This window comes from Pezoporus flaviventris, unplaced genomic scaffold (genome assembly GCF_033815535.1).
Source record: "Pezoporus flaviventris isolate CSIRO_AGI_PZ_B2104156 unplaced genomic scaffold, CSIRO_AGI_Pfla_v1 ptg000036l, whole genome shotgun sequence".
Lineage (NCBI taxonomy): Eukaryota > Metazoa > Chordata > Aves > Psittaciformes > Psittacidae > Pezoporus > Pezoporus flaviventris.
This window is the reverse complement of record NW_026892584.1, coordinates 15,742,842-15,759,977: the sequence shown is the minus strand read 5'-3', so window position 1 is coordinate 15,759,977 and position 17,136 is coordinate 15,742,842. Positions and strand designations below refer to the sequence as shown.

Genomic DNA, 17,136 nt, shown 5'->3' with positions numbered 1-17,136 from the left:
TAATTTACATCTGTTTCTAGTGGGCAGTGTCTGTTCTAAGGTATGGAAATCAAATTAGGTAGACACAGCAGTGTCAGTAACATACAGCTCAGATGTGAGTTCCCATCAGTGCTCCCTGCTACCTTCCTGGGTTTGCAGTTTTTCAAATGCGGTTTTGTAACATGGAAACAAGTATTTTTGCTAAACATAATTACCATAAGGGTTTTTATTTAAGAACTGGAGGAAGAAAGAATGTCCTTATTTACAGTATTTTTTATATCCCTTTATTTTCTATGAATTTCCAAGGTTCAGTGCTGCTAAAAAGCCCAGCCAAATTAATATTGAGATCTCAGGCACATAACTGGTGTGGGGAGGCTGGTGGTTGCCATTGTGCTGGACCCTGCAATCCAGACTGCCAAATTCAAGATAGAACTAAAGGAATCTTATCCTTTTGAGCCTTTGAGGCTCAAAGCAAAATCCTGAATGCAGATCCTCTTTCTGCTTTTGTGTTTCTGATCACTTTCAAAAATAATCTCTAACTTGGGTTTGGCAGTGTAGTTCTCAGTGCAGCATTTGCTTGATTCCACCCTCTCCTTTCCATGGCTTATGAACCATCTGAAATCACTGCATTATTCATCCATGATGATTCTAATTTCACTTTAAGGATTCTCCTCAGAGGAATATAGTCTGTGTTTCTAACTCAACTCAAAGGCAGAAACCTATCTCTTCATGCAGTAAGTTCACTGGACTGGATTCCTAGACCGCAGCTTTCTTTTCCTTACAGTTTTTGCTGCCTAGTTTGAATCTTAATTTAAAGGACCTTTATGCATTTTTATACTTGAAAATGTACAAGCCTGAGGTTCTGGCTGAATGCTGTATACATCGGTTACTATAATATACACCATATATAAGATTATTGTTACCTGTGTTTACTAGCTTTTGCAATTCTTCTTGGAGCCCTTCAAATTTGATGCTCCTAACTCAAATAAAAATGTTAAGCTTAACTAGAATCAACTACTTTGGAGTTACACCAGTGCAGAAATTCTGACTGGACCCCATGGGAAAGCTTTTGTTTTCTTCCTGTTTATATAGTTAGAAAAGTAGCCTAACCATTCAAGATAGAAACTGTAGTGGGACTGTAGTGGTAGGACAAGGGGTAACAGGTTCAAGCTTAAACAGGGGAAGTTTAGATTAGATATAAGGAAGAAGTTCTTTACTGTGAGGGTGGTGAGGCATTGGAACAGGCTGCCCAAAGAAGTGGTAAATGCTCCATCCCTGGTGGTGTTCAAGGCCGCGCTGGACAGATCCTTGGGTGACATGGTTTAGTGTGATGTCCTTGCCCATGGCAGGAGAGTTGGAACTTCATGATCTTAAGCTCCTCTCCAACCCAAACCATTCTATGATTCTATAAGGCTAACTACAAAAGTTCCAGCCCAAATTGTTGGCAAACACCAGTGGAAAAAGCTGAAATTTAAAGATGCTTCAAAAATCTAAGAAATTGAATGGTGGCATTTTGTTGACTTTTTTGGCCTGAAAATTTGCTGATCAGTTGATTGGTGGCTTTTGAAGCTTATCATTGTGTTTTGGTTTTGCTGTTGGTGTTTTCTTGTGTTCATAGTCTTTTAACATAGAAATGCAAGGAATGTTACCTATGTAGTCAGCTTCCAGAAAGGTAAGGTTGTAAGCATGAAATATAGGTTGTAGGCTTTGTCAGCAATTCCAAGTTTGATTAAAAATCCTATCTGGGTCAATGGAGAGACGCTTTTTCACTCCCACAGACCTTGGGTCAAAGGGATGGAGGTCTGTAGGCGTCAGACCAGGTAGGAACAAAAGTAGCAAAAGCTGAAAGTTCCAAACAAGCCTCTGTCCCTTCCCCACCAACGTTTGTTCAAATATTGACAATAAATAGATGTTAATAAAACTGAAGTCTGTTTCCCAGTTGTAGCAGATGGGGTGAATGGTGACTGCAGCTATCTAGCTGTTCAGTTCAGGAGACATAGCTGTCTGCTGGAACAGAAAACATGGTGCTGTAGCAGAAAGCCCTGAATGGGTACCAAGAAAGACTATATTGCATTTTCTGCCTCCATGTTAATGCAAACTATGTTTCATGCTGGAACACTGTTGTCAGGGTACTCATTTTATGCATGTCCTACTTGAAACAAATATTAAGTGATGTTCACGTATGCTGAGTACTCCAAATGCAGTTGAAATAAATGGCAGCTGAGGGGCTTTGCATTCTATAATCCAGCTATAGGCCCATCAAGTTAAATTTAGTTTAAATGTCTCTGGATCTCAAGTTTCTTGTTTGTAAAATAACCTCATCGCTCTGCTTCACAAAGGATCTTGTAAAAATAAGTTCCTTCATGTGTATTAAGATATTTTATATTGTAGAACCAAATACAACAGAGAAATCTATAAAGAGCTAAATAATTCCCCATTCAGAAGACAGTTTAGTAAGTAAAACGTGACATTAGTTTTTGAACAGGGAGATGAAAATTAAACAGCTTTATCTTGTCTCATGCAGAAGCCCTGTTAAAAATAATGATGAAATAATAATGCCTGCATGTCAAAGGAAAAATAAGACACATAACATTGATCTGGTACGTCCTAAATGTTAGTGAGTGTTGTGTTTCACTTAAACTTGTCAATTTTGCTTGACTAAATTTGAATGAAACGTTGATTTTGAAATTCTGATTTTGAGAGTCATGCCATTCAGGAAAAATAGTTTACATATTTTGCAGTATTGTGGAAGTGTCTTTGTTTTAACGTTGCATTGAAATTTGCTGTTGCTGGGTCAAGAAACAGAAACTATATGAAAATAGTTCAACTATATGAAAATAGTGGAAATTTCATATAAAAGTAAAGCACTTGTAACAGAAATGAAACTTAAAGATGTCAACCTTATTAGTGTATATCACTGGTTAGAGAGTAATTTATGGTGTGCTTGAGGATGAGAATTTATAGTTATCACTTATGTATTTTCAGTCCATCTGAATAACAGCAACTTAAAAAGATGGTTTAATGGAACTGGACAAGGAGTTTAAATAATCTTATGCTGGTCAGATAAGATATAAATCAAACATCTAGGACATGCTTATAAGGCTAAGAGATTCATCAATCAAATTTCCAGGGTGTGAGACTGTATGAAAATAGGCAAATAAATCTTCTTTCTGTGGCAAACGAGGATGACAGGAATCCCTTTCTTTTGTGTCACTTTGGAAGAAAATTTATTCTCTCTGCCTTTACTTACACTATATATTTCTCAAACTGGGGAATATTTTCAGAGCATTTGGAGAATGTTCAAGATTGGACAGAGCCAATCTGTAACAGGGTAACATGGTTTGGTGTGATGTGTCCCTGCCCATGGCAGGGGGGTTGGAACTAGATGATCTTAAGGTCCTTTCCAACTCTAACTATAATATGATTCCATGATTCTATGATTTTCTTTCAAGCAAAAAAAAAGATCTTGTTTACAGCTAATACTACAAGTAGTAGAACTTTTGATTTTACCAAATGAGTAGAGATTTCTTGTGTCTTACAAATCAGGTTAGAAATACCCATTGGGAATTTGTGAACAAATTATTTGGCTATGTCTCAATTTAATATGGGCTTCAGTTTACACAAGATTCATGTCCTGTCCGTATTTGGGTATTATTATACTGCTTCTCTGAACAAAACCAGTATGATCTTGAATAAGCCCTGAACAGCCACTAAAATATTACAGAAATGTGCTGTCTTTCCAGTGTTACTCAGACAGCATATCTATATGCTGTCTCATGCTCTTAAAAACATAAAAGCTATCTTTTTTTCTCTCATACAAATGTAAGCATTTCATTAAAAATCCTCTGAAGAAATCCTTTCTTTGCTCTTTTTATTCTCAACTGTCAAGCCTGTGCTGCCAGTTGTAGTAGCAAGTTTGCTTCCCCCTTAGCTTTCTAACCAGATAGCAGATTACTATTTTGTCTCCTTTTTTGCTGTATGTAACATAGTTCTTCCTGTTTTCTTATTCGGTGAGGTCTTCAGCTTGCAATTTTAGCTGGTGTATATGATTTTGTTTGAATCCTCTTCTAGTAATAATCATTTTGATTTCGCATCCTCAGGACAAGGTCAGTTTCCATTGTGAGATGACTAATCAGCATCTTACCCCAGAAAACTGCCCTTTGCCTTTTCATTTCCTTTTCTTCCAAGTAACAGATAGTGGGTTTTGTTTGGGTTTTTTTTCTAATACTGCTCCTGTAAAAGAAACCAATTCAGCCCTCATATTTTTACAGTGTATTCATCAGTCCACTTACACCATCCTGTTTGAACAGTAGTTAGGATGAACCATAATCTGACCATAAAATTCCATTTTTGTGTTCATAGTCTCTTGGGAAACAGTGATCAAAATAAAATATATCTTTATGTAAAGTGTAGGTGACTAGGAAAATACTCAGAAAAGAGAACATAATCTATGGATGAAGACATAAATGCATATTCAAGATTTGAATATTACTTTTGTTCAGTGTCCAGTCTACCAAGCATAACACCTAAAAAGTGGTAAAAATCTGCCCCTAAAATTATTTCTGCTTCAAATGATTTTTTGCTTATTTCTTCTCACTGACTCCAAATGAGTAATTCCTTGTGTAGAATGCTGCATTATTCATATTTAAATTTTGATGAGGTGAATCCCAACAACTGTGCTGCTCCTTTTTAAGAATGTCTTAATGCATAATGTCTGCTGCTTTAATTTGCTAATTTGATAAATTCCTTGAGCTCTCTTGCCTGTCTCTTTCAGAGGTATTCTCAGCATAACAAGAAAAAATCATTCTGTAGGTTTGAACTGACTTCAGTCCTAATTCAGATGGCTGTAAAACGTACTCTTAAGACCTTGCATATTCAGCTCAGTGTAAAAGTGCTGCTTGATTAGGATGCATTCCTGAAATAGGAGGATTGCATCTTAGTAGTTTTATTCAATCCTCAAATACTTCCCTGAATGTTTTCTGAAGTTTGTAATTCCAGGATACTTTTTTCCTGTGAATTTTTTTTAAGAACTTCATTTTTATATTCTGTAGTAAGTAAATCAAAACAATTCTCTGTTCTTCAGATTAGATTTAAACAATTTTTTAATGAAACCAGCCAGTGTAATTCATTACAATTTTCAGTTTGCTTCTGATTTAACCTTACATATATTGCTTAGGATAACAGGCCAAAATAAATTTTTTCCAGTACTGTCACACCAGTCTGAGACATTGTTATTCATGGTTTAGTTTTATTTTATGTGTTTATTTACAGATTCTATTTCACTCTTAGCAGGGAAAAGGTATTTTAGGCAACAGTGTGCAAACACTGTTTATAAACATATACTGATTTGAAATCTATTTAAAGCAGATAAAGGTACTATTCAAATGGCATGTGCACAGGGTGTATTGTACAGGACTCAGATGATGTAATTACTAATAAATCACATGTAGAAGAAAGCAGCAGCAGCATGCTTTCCCACATCACAGAGAATGACTTGTCTGCATAAAACTGCTAAAGTTTCAAGGAGCGGTTATATGAGTTACGCGCTTCGTCACCAACAGCAAGTTGTAGTAGGTGTAATACCTCATAGACAGGCTTCCCCAGTGCTGATGAGACAGACCGTTAGAGGGATAGAGTTCTGAATTGTTAATGGCTGCTATGCTTTGCATACCCTGCTTCCTTCATTACAGCTTGACAAACTCATTCCCTTTGCTGTACCTTAGTCCTCTGTGTCTGTATGAATGTTTGGGTTTCTGCTGGTGGTTCCATATTCTGCATGCTTTTCTTAAAGTGAAGCAACGTGCTTTCCCATAAACGGTAAAGATCATGGATTAGCCTCCTACAGGCTCTGTGTTCCTGAGAAATTGGCTCTTTCTGTTGATGATAACTCATGTTTTGGTGTCATTGTTCTTCATGTTGCAAAATTGAGTTGAAATGTATTCCCATAAGAGTTAGCTTTTCATATTGGGCTGGAAACTCTTCATCTTTGTGTAGCAATTTGTTTTATTATAACGACTGGCTTCTAACTGTACCTCCCATAATGAAGAGCTGACTTAATACTCTGTGCTAATCTTGTTATGACTTTAAAAAGGTAAGTAATTTCTCTAACAATTCCTAACAGTCATGGTAAAGTGTTAAAGGGTTTTTCAATTTTGTTTTTCCCTTTATTTTTCACATGAATTTTTCACTTGTAGCATGAATTTTGCTTTGTGTCTTTTTCTATTTTTCTTGTAAAAAAGCCTTTTGTGGACTGATTTTTATTTGCAACGAAACATATCATGTAAATATAAATAAAACCAATTCAACACAGTCATTGATTTAATTTTTGAGACCAGTCATGATTGATAGATAGAAATTGTCATCAGGACTCTTTATTTTACCATTTGTTTAATTTATTTTTGAGTATTATTTTTCACATCCTATTTACTACTGCAGCTATGGGAGAAAGCTTACAAGTTGCATTCCAGCATAATGAAATTATATCTTATGGAACATAAAATCAAGTTTGCTTAAAAAAACAGAGTAATGTGAACTGAATGCTTTGGGTTTGGTTACATTCTGCCTGAATTATGCAGGGGAAGGATACTGGCTGGTGGCCCACTGTATCATCTGCCAAGATACATTGTGAGCCAAGAGGCTGTAGAATGGTCAAACAATAAATCTGTACCTTTCCTGTGAAAGAAGAAACAGACATAGGTTATTATTTATGTAACTACCTGTGAATAAGAAGAATTATCGTAAATAATACTACTAATCACTCGCCCCAGTCAGTCATGGTACTATATGCAATGTAATATGGATATCTTTGCTTAACAGTGGCTGTGAAAAGAATACAGATTTTTTTGTAAATGTCACAAATAACAAAGTAGTGAAACATGCAGATAATGTATATGATAAAGGCACTTAAAGCATATGACCCCATTTATACAGAGCTCCATTGCTGCTAAAACTGTATGTTAGAAAACTGGTGGGTCTTATTCAAAATCATTTTACTGCAGTTTTGTTAAAAATAACATTTAGGATCTCAATGTGCAATTCATATATTAAACAAACAGAAGTATTATGTAATAACTAATTGTGATGTTAGTTTCATTAAAACATGGTTTGTATTCTGCAGCTGTGAGCATAGGTTGGGAAATGAACAAGTCTAGCTGATCAAGCCTTTTATTTTATTATCATGGATTCCTCTTCCACAGCTGCTTTTAAAATTTGTGGGAAGCAAATTATTTCTCATACTGCATATGTTGCCCATCAGGTGAGTGATAATGTGGAAACTGTAGGCTGGGTGTAAGAAATCAAAAAGTATATTTAAAGTCCTCTGTGTGCACAGAATTAAAAAAAAATGACCTATAAGAGGCTGTGTGTGAAGCCAGCTATCTTTTGTTACCATTGTCATTTGGACACTGTAAGAGCAAAACTTTGTCAGCACGTTTTCTATATTAGAAGATTTGATCTGCAAATCTCAGCCGCTCTGTTCATTATAAATCTCTTGTTTTTGTCCATACACTAGCTCCACTATAGGTTGGAAGGGCTTAAAGATGAACTGAGGAGGAATAGAGGCTACAACTCGAGAGTAACTATTACTGCTCAAAGGAGCTGTTTTCCATTCGCAAACATTGCTTTGCGCTATGGGTTTGGGCTCCTTTTGTTCCTCCACTTTGTTGAAGACTCTCTCTTGACTTCCATTTTACTTCTTTAGCACTGTCTTTGTCTGCTAACATTTTTCCTCCTTCTCTAGTAGCTTTTATCTGTGTCCTTTGGATCACATATTTTACTTTGTTTTAGTAGATTGTTTCAAATGTTTTGTATTTTTGGGTTTTTTTCCTTTTTCTTTAGGACTGTGTTATCTCACTGAGTTTCATTCCACAGTTTGCTGAATTGCTTGGTTATTTTGCAGCAGGCCCATTCCTCGTTTTTTCTCTTTTCATATGGTTTTCAGTGAGAAATAAGAGAGCCTTTTCCATTTTAAATAGCAGTCTTACACACATAGGCCCATGTCTCCTTTTGAACATACCATATTCTGCCTTGCCATGTCCATCCTGCTTCTCTCTCTCTCAGTCTGTGCCGCTTTCTCTCTCTTGTGCTTTCTTTCCTACCATTATACCATCTTTTTGGTCCAGAATTGTCCTGTAGTAAATTATAGGTAAATATTTACTTCTTCCAAAGAGAGATCATGTCATATCTTTGAAATCTGGTAAAACAACTCTGGGCCAAATTTGGGCATCATTAATATTTTGTTTGCAGTTTTCTTGTATAATGTTTTTGGTGGGAAGGAGGGAGGGCTTGGGGGGGGTTGTTTGTTTGGTTTTTAAACAACAATTTTCTTCAGGGAAGGACACCATAACCCACTCTAAGTTGCAACATTACTTTCCATAAGTTATTCCATTACAATAAGTAGACTGTGTTGCACTGTAGAATCCAGTTTTTTTATGTGAATATACATTTGGGGCAAGCTGCTGTGGAACAGAAGAAGGAGGTTTAGACTTTGGGCCACAGTCAGTTTCAGCTTTAAATGGTTGTTCCGTTCTGAAGACTTCTGGGGGTTGATTGTGTACCGTTCTTCATCAGTTGTTAGATCATACAAATTGAATATGTAGGCATTTTTTCTGCAGATTGATACTAGTCTGGAAGATAATCTGGATTCACTCCTTCGCTTCTTCAACAGAGGCAACTGTTCTGCAGGGAAATTATACCCTCAGCATGACCTGTGCTATTCCACTTCTTTCACCACGTGTCCACAGTTTTACTTTATTAGTCCTTTCATTGAAATGTAGCAATATGTTTGCCAATAAAGTACAAAAGGGAAGGATTCTATTCACACCCTCTGAGAGGATTGTCTTCCTGTGAATTTCACTTTAGCTGGGGTATTGTCCAGAAAAAAGCTTTTTATTCGAATTTTACCTGTTCAATCAGCTGACCTGCCAGAAGATAGACTCCTGTTCAAATTATTTCATCTAAAAACTTGCAGCTTCATTGTTATTATACATTATGCTCTCTTTCCAAACCTGAGAAGAATTAACAAGAGCTGATGCTTCGGTATAGGTAAACTTCAAGATGTGTCATGTTTACAGGACTGACACTCTTAAAAAAAAACATTTTTTTTAATTTGCATGGTAAACAGATGGAACTCTAAATATCCAGTGTTACTAGAATATTAACCAGTGTGAATCCTCCAATTTCCCTAGAGTCAGACTAGTATATCTTGAATAGCACAGTGGCAGCTAAGCATCTTGGAAGAGGATTTGTTGAGAAACCTGTTGTCATTCTCACACAGTTACTTTTTAAAGTAGAATTGCACTGTAAAATTCATATTGAACATAGTATTTAGTTTAATAAAACAGAAGCAACTGAGTAAATATACCTGGCTCCAGCCAGGAGCTGTTAATACAGTTGTGAGTTGCTTACACAATTGCAAAGAAGATTTATTAAATGTCTTCAGAATCAACACAATCTAAATTGAATATTTTAAACTCTTTCTATATATATTTTTAAGCAGGTCATGATAATATGTTAATATTTTGTCTAATCATAAAACAAGGCCTAGATTCAAAGTTACTGTAATTCCAATTGTATAAGAAAATGTGGATTTTTTCTGTTTAAAACTGGAGCTTAACATGTAATTTTGACCACCATGTTCTTTGATTTCACTCTATTGTCATCCTTAGGCCATCATTTCTTATGGGAGGGGGAGGAGTGGAATCAAATTACTATATCAGATTCTGACCATCAGCTACTACCCTTCTGCTCTAATATACTTACCTTATGCAGAATGTGTGAGAATATTGCTGAAAATATGTATAGCCTCTGTCTTAGATCCCAGGAGCTTGCCCATTATATTTTTGTATTTTGCATTCTTGTTAACTTCTGTAGCTCATAGACTCTCCTCTCTCTCTGCAGGTCCAGTCCAGGTGCAGCAGCAAGGAGAACATCCTTAGAGCAAGTACGTACTGAAACTCATAGCTCTATTGAGAAACTAAGAGGGGTCCTAGGACAGCAAATGACAATCAGATGAGAAGGATATGGTTGAGACATGTGTTTGCAGAAGAAATTTCATGATTTAAGACAATGAAATTCAGTTCAAAGAGAAAATAACAGTGTAATTAGCTCATAGCATTCATGTATTGATGGATAGTTGCTTTTTATTTTTTCTTCCAAGTTATTCATTTAATGACATAGAGGTCTGTGTTGTTTGTGGCGATGTATTATAAATGATCACACGTGCAAGCCTTATGTGCAAAAAGAATCAACACTCAAAGACAATGAAAATGGAAATTCTCAAGTTGAATATATATATGAGTTTTATTTTCATACTTGACCATGAAATTGAATGTTGTATTATATAAAACCAAACCAAAAAAATGCAAAAGTGAAGAATTCAGATTTGATTCAAATTACCTGTTCTTTAATTTGCACAATTCCTTTACTTTGTTTTATGGGAATCTTTCCTAGTCTAAAGTTTGATCCACCATATGTGTGTATATATATATATAAAAGAACAGGAATAGGAAGTTGTTTTAGTGATGAGAGAAGCCTGTCAGGAATTTTCTACATTATGCAACCAATTGACTTTGCTGTTTCAAATTTAAAGGATTATTTTGTCATACAAAATGCTGCTAAATGTGAGTAGTTATTTTTAGAGTCATCTGACATTTCACATTAGTGAAAGATAAATTGGGAAGGTCTGAGGAGTTGTTTAATGTCATTTACTTGTAATTAAAAAATACCACTTAGTAATTTTAGAATTTAAAAAAATATTATTTGTTTGTCTTCACGTCTGTTTAAATATATTATACCTCTAAAACAGGAGTTAGCATTTGTAGGAAGAAATAGGGAGAGAGAAGGGTTACTAATTACACTTGCATCTCTCTCGCTTTCTTTGTTAAGGTTATTCATGCTAGTGTTAAACCTGAAGGGACTCTATTATTGAGTGTGTATTTTTTTTGTTTCTCTTGTAGAAATAATGGGTTTTATTTTTGGTGTTGGAACAAAATTGTCAGAGATAAGGGGATTTTATCCATTGTCAAAAGAAAAGTGTTGAAGAACACGTGCCAGTACATTTTAACAAAACCTTTGACTTAAGCAAATGACATGGCTCAGCATTCCAAATCTGAAGGTAGTACTCTGGGCACTCCTCAAAGCATTCAAAGCCGTTGGATTCGGTCATGTTTTACAGGTTAAAAAAGTGAAATGCTAGCCTCTGAAGTAGCTAACAGTGAGGTTTAGGTAGCAGTAAGACATAAACATAAAAGCACCTAATGGCGTTAGTATGAAGGTTGCTTGCTGTCACAAAAATCCCCCAGCTTTCACTGATGAAACATGTTTTCCAAGAATCTTCCTTCATTTTTTCTATCTTTTAAGAAAATAGTGTCTTAATTTAAGCAGTCAGGATAAAGTTTTTAACCTCTATCATGTGGAATCTGCTGGACTTGCAGGAATTACAGTGCTTCTAAGCAGGGTTTCTTTCTCTGTGCAGAGAAAGGTAGTGAAGTTTGCTGTGTCTCACAAATGCTTTCCTTTTCCTAGTTTTGTGACATTGCTAACAAATTACAGGTGTAATAGCAGAAAATGTACGCTTAGAGGGATGTCCCTATTGTTAGATCCAGAAATGTACTTTTTCCACTAGTTACACTTTTATCTTAATTTAATTTGCATCATTTCTCCCTTACCTGCTTATGAGAAAGTCATGTTTAAGAGTATGAAAATTCTTAATATATGTAAAATACATCTCATCAGCTGTTTCTCTTTTAGTATGATGACTGCTACATTAAGGAAAGGAATTAGGTCAGAAATAATTTGTGTTTGACAAATTCACGGTGCCTGCTTTTACCATCATGTTATCTTTTAAATACATGCACAGAAATTGTTCGAGTAATATTTTCCAGCATTTTTCTTAGGACTGGAAGTGGGCAGTTTTATTTGTCTCTACTTCTGCCTCTGAAAGACAGTTACTGTGTTAACGGCAAAAAATAAATTCATTAACAATCTCTCACATAGAGAGACAAGCATGTGTCAGTGATACTCAGAGGTGGTAGCTAACTGATTTAATTTTCCCTGAAGTGCTGCATTTATTTCAGCAAAGTGGTTTAAATGAACATCACTGTGTACATCTACACACTGTAGCACGCATTAACTCGCTGCTCTTTCATTGCAGGTCACAGTGCTGTTGACATTACCAAGGTAGCAAGAAGACACCGCATGTCTCCATTCCCATTGACATCTATGGACAAGGCCTTCATCACAGTTCTGGAGATGACTCCAGTGCTTGGAACAGAAATCATCAATTACAGAGGTATTTTAAGTAGGATTCTTCGTGAGGATTAGGGTGGTTATTTCCTTATTTTACAACCTTCTTAAGTAGTTGCTCTTTTGTTAATTTTGTGTGAGGTGTCTGAGGCACTACCTTCTCTGGGAGAAACTGCTTTAGATAATGCCAATAATAGGAGCAGAAGTCTCCTTTCAAAGTCAGGAGAATGTTGATTGACCTCAGTGCTGCTCCCTGAAGGAATCTGTAATGGAGCTGTAATTAAATATATAGATTAATTTCTTCCAGTCTGTGTTATATGCAACAAAGCTAATCATAGAAACCACAATTTGCCTCAGTGGTTAACACTGGACTTCTGTAGATGCAGCATAGCTCCAAGTTGCACTGGGATTATTCACTCTGTTCTCTTACAGTGGGAGATTCTCACTAAACCCCCTTTCCAATCTGAGATTAATGATCAAATAAAGAAATACATTATATATGTATATGCATGTGTGTGTGTGCAAGTGTGTGCACATGTACGTTAGTTTGCAAAAAAAAAAAAATGTTCATTTTGAACAATACAATCTTATGAATTAAGAACCAGCTTTTCTTTACTTATGTGTTCATTTATTTTTCAGTTAATACAGCTGTAATTTTAGGAGATAATAAAAATGTAGTCTTGGAGGTCTGAATCCCAAGTAGCTCTACTCAGAAAAGCATTATTGTGTTCTGTTTGGATTTTTTTGTGGGTTTGTGTCTTGAATTAACATCGGGGTCCTTAAATTTATCTTTCAGGAGCACCGTTTCTCTGTAGTGAAAGTGAAATGTTTCAAGTTCTAGCATTGTGATTTCTTTCATTAACAAATTACCTAATAAATTTTAACCTGATTTATTTGCATTACTAAATATACTGCATAGTATTCATCCTCATAAATAAAGCTGTTGGATGTTACTCTGTATGAGTAGCCACTTGAGTCCTGAGTTTATTCTTGATTAAGTCAAAGCATGCTGTAGTCTGTCAAATATATTCTTTCCTAACAAAGGAGGAGGATGAATAAAGATTTTTTTTAAAAAATGACTTTCACATTGGTAAGAGTATTGCTCGGTGCCCGTATAGCTCATTTAGCCTCTTCCATATTAAGGAAAAAGTAAAAAGATGGACTGTCCTAAAATATTTTACAAAAGTGCCATAAAACAAAGGGATCTGAAGCATTTTTCCCACTTGCCACCATCAATATCTGGTGTGAAGCCCCCAGTTAGCCTTTTATTCCGTCTGAATTCAGTTACCTGAACGTTGCTTCATGGGTATATAAGATTAATTTTTTTATACAGCATGATAAGGATTATTCTTCTGAAATTAAGAAGAGGCAGAAGTTTAATTGATACTAAAAGTACAAAGCAGAGGTAATCCACACTTCATGGTTTAAGCCTCAGAATGGAGCAGTTTTACTGATTCAGTCTGGGAGCCCTGGTAGAGTTTGGGCACTTTTTTACACTGGTTATTCATTTTGAACTAGCTGATTATTTTGATAGCATTGACCTTTTGTATCAGACTGAAGTGCTACCAGGGCAATATTTACAAAATGGGAGCAAATCCGTCACCTCTAGTACAGTCTGTCTCACTGCTTTGTCACAGTACCAATACCCTGAGAAATCAAAATTCTTCACAGGACTGTACCAGTTTCACCAGATAAGCTTTAGAAAATACCTAAATTTAAAAAGTTGTTTTAATGTAATTCTCCATTTTGCACTAGAATCAGAAAGCTATAGTCATCACAAGGGACAGTTTGATGACATTCAAGTATTTCAAAGCATCTCTTTTTAATTACAGTTAATCAAAATAAGGTAAAACAGTAATTGCCCAAATAAAGGAGAGTACAGAGGTACTTCAGATTGTCCTTTAGCTGCTGACTTTCTTCATTTTAAATGCCTACGTCTTTAGCAAATAATTCTTACATTTTTCTCCCCTTAACAAACTTCATTCCCGCTATTAGCTGGCCATTTATTCCCTTCAAATCTTGCATGGCAGAATGCCAGGAACATACTGTTCAACTTTGCTTTAATTGGTGTGATTTTGCATGCAGACAAGAAGTAAAATGAAGACATAACATGCCTGCTAAAATTAGAAGCATCACTTTTGCATGAGATTTTGTGTGTCTATGAACAGAGGGTGTTTTTACTAGGCCTTTGATAGCTGCCTTTTCTATGCAGTAATTTAAATGTCTGTGCGTTCTTTTTTTCACTGCAAGCGTACAAGCTTTTGTGAGCTTTCTAATAACTTCTATATTGTTTATCACTGACAGTGATACACAGCGATGCACAGACATACTAATAGCCATCACAAAGATGCTTTTCTAGTTGCTTTAACAGATCCTATCAGCATTTTCATAGCAATACCTGTTTCAAAAATTCAGCAAGTCTCCTCATGCTGAAAGATTATACATATGGATGTGAGCATAGTGATGTTATAGTTATTATAGCTATAATTAATTACTAAATCACTTTTTTTAATAAGTAAAATATAACTTCCATTTATAATACCACTTTACTGGAGCTGAGCACTTTCAAATCCAGTTGTCCATTTAGTGTGCAATGTTAGGACTTTTGCCTTCCCTGCAAATCCAGAACCATATCAAGTTCGCCATCTGTAAAACAAGAAACATACTTTATTTATGTCTTTCTATTTTGGCATGTCTGAAAGATCATAATCTATAAGGTACACATCCACGAAAATTCTCCTGGCAGAAATATTCACACATTCACTCATTCCTTCATATTTTCACCTGCATATTGCCTTCCTGTACCACAGTACACTCCTAAGAGCTGTGGCCTCTATTAAGCAGTAAGTTTTCCTTCTGCACATAGACATACTATACTGGAATCAAGCCAATCTCATTAGTTCTGACCTTTGTGCCCCTTCCTAGTCCATCTAATCACACATATAATAAACATTATTTCTCATTCACCCGCTGTATGAAGGGATGTGATACTTATTTTCCACTCTGCTCCACATCATACTACAAAAAAAAACCTCTTGCTGGTGCCATAAAAGCAAACAGGTAGTACACACCTGACTGAGGGTAAAGTAATTCCTATCAGTCTCTACAGGGAGGCTGAGCCAAATTACAGCTCATCAGTCATAGCTGCTAAGTGAAGGGAAAGTGTATATTAAAATATTTAGCACTATAACAGTGTAAATTTACATAAATAATCCTCACACTTAAATGCACTCACCCTCCATTCAGCAGAAATGTTCCTAGCAATTGGGCAAAGCTAATGTATTACAAAACTTCTTTGTCAATTTATGGAAACTTATCCATCATTACGGTTTATATTGAGTCCTCTGTGCTCAATCCATCACTTCTCACCTTTTGCACACAAAATTAATTTTTTAAATGTTATTTTTTAAAAAACACTACATTTTTTTTAAATTGAAATACAGGAAAGTGTTTATTTTTAAGAGATCTCAGAAGAAAAACTTGTCTTGAAGAGGCAAATACTTGTTTTTTCTGTCTCATCCTGAGACAGAAAAAGGCATCCAGAGCTGTTACTTCTGGGTGTGGATACTTGGCATTCAGACCTACTGTCAGCAGTTTCACTGTAGTCAGGAACACAGACTTACTGAAGAAATCTTCCATCAGTACTTTCAGACTCCAGTCTTTTTTCATTTATGTAGAGACAGAAATCAAAACCCCAAGAGATCTATTCATGCCCTGTACACATACATTTCATCCACCAGAACTCACTGCTTTTCACAGGTTTCTTTTCTCTTTCTCTAGCCATAATGATATGGAGCGTGGTCTGTTCTCTTTTTTGTCTTTTCTAGATGGGATGGGCCGGGTCCTTGCACAAGATGTATATGCAAAAGATAATCTACCGCCATTTCCAGCATCTGTAAAAGATGGCTACGCTGTCAGAGGTAAACTCGCTTTGTAGACATACAGTATAGTGTCTGTAAAGCCACTTTATAACATATTAGTTCACCTGTTTTGGATCCAGCAATGGTTATTTTGGTTGAGATTTTATTCAGATCATTGCTGATTATGTACAAGGCAACTGTCTTGAAGGAAGATCATAAAGTTGAATTCAGATCTGTTAACTGGATATATATGTATATGCATAAATGTACATCAACTTGTGCTCATGGACTTACACCTGTGTTGCCAGGGAGTTTCTTGGAAATATTGAGAATTCAGTAGAGTAACAGAACATCTGTTTCTGAATGACAGATTCTTCTTCCATTCCTCTGGCTTTGATTTGATCAGGAGTTTCTTACAGTTGAACTGGCACAGGTCCAGCTTTCTATTTATGAATTATGTTATGATTGAATTAGAGAATTTTCAGAAATATTGTACTCTTACAGAGGCGCTTCAAAAGAAGAATTCATTTTTACTTTAAAAATATTGCTGTTGCTGTATATAAGTAAAATTAGTAGTGTGACTTTATGGACAAGGAGTGAGTGGTTTCCCAGGAGACCTGAATCCATCCTCGCTTTGCCGCTAGGAGCTGCATGATTTTCAACAACTTGCTTCTCTGTGCATCAGTTATTCCCTTTGTAAAGTAAAACTAATGATATTCACCTCAGGTATTTATGGAGGAAAATTAATATATACATGATTGAACATTACTGATTTAATTGTGGTAGGGGTTGAATCATCATAATACAATGTTTAAATTTGGACACGATGGCAAACTTTCTGCTAGGGACATTAAAGTATCTTGTTTGTTACTGGCTGCTGAAACAATGGAAAACAACTGTCCATGAAATAAACTGTCTGCAAACCCAGGCAATGGATGTAGTCCAATAGCTTTCCTATGGAGCTGATATCAAAATAAAAATCCAGGTCTACAAGATGAGTTTGACTGCAGCTATCTGTCATCTATGTGTGTCAGAGACAGGCAGACCAAAATGA

General features: G+C 35.7%; 1 protein-coding gene across 23 annotated transcripts in view; it reads left to right on the top strand.

The window, feature by feature from the left end:
• Positions 1–17,136, top strand: part of GPHN (gephyrin) — a 304,092-nt gene that overhangs the window by 243,953 nt on the left and 43,003 nt on the right. For 12 of the 23 annotated variants that reach the window (XM_061463321.1, XM_061463338.1, XM_061463324.1 and 9 more), the window contains 4 exons: positions 7,490–7,552; positions 9,877–9,919; positions 12,131–12,268; positions 16,050–16,142. In XM_061463321.1, coding sequence (XP_061319305.1) covers positions 7,490–7,552; positions 9,877–9,919; positions 12,131–12,268; positions 16,050–16,142 — 337 coding nt within the window. The remainder of the gene's footprint in view (positions 1–7,489; positions 7,553–9,876; positions 9,920–12,130; positions 12,269–16,049; positions 16,143–17,136) is intronic. The other 11 variants (XM_061463333.1, XM_061463331.1, XM_061463330.1 and 8 more) reach the window with 1 other exon arrangement.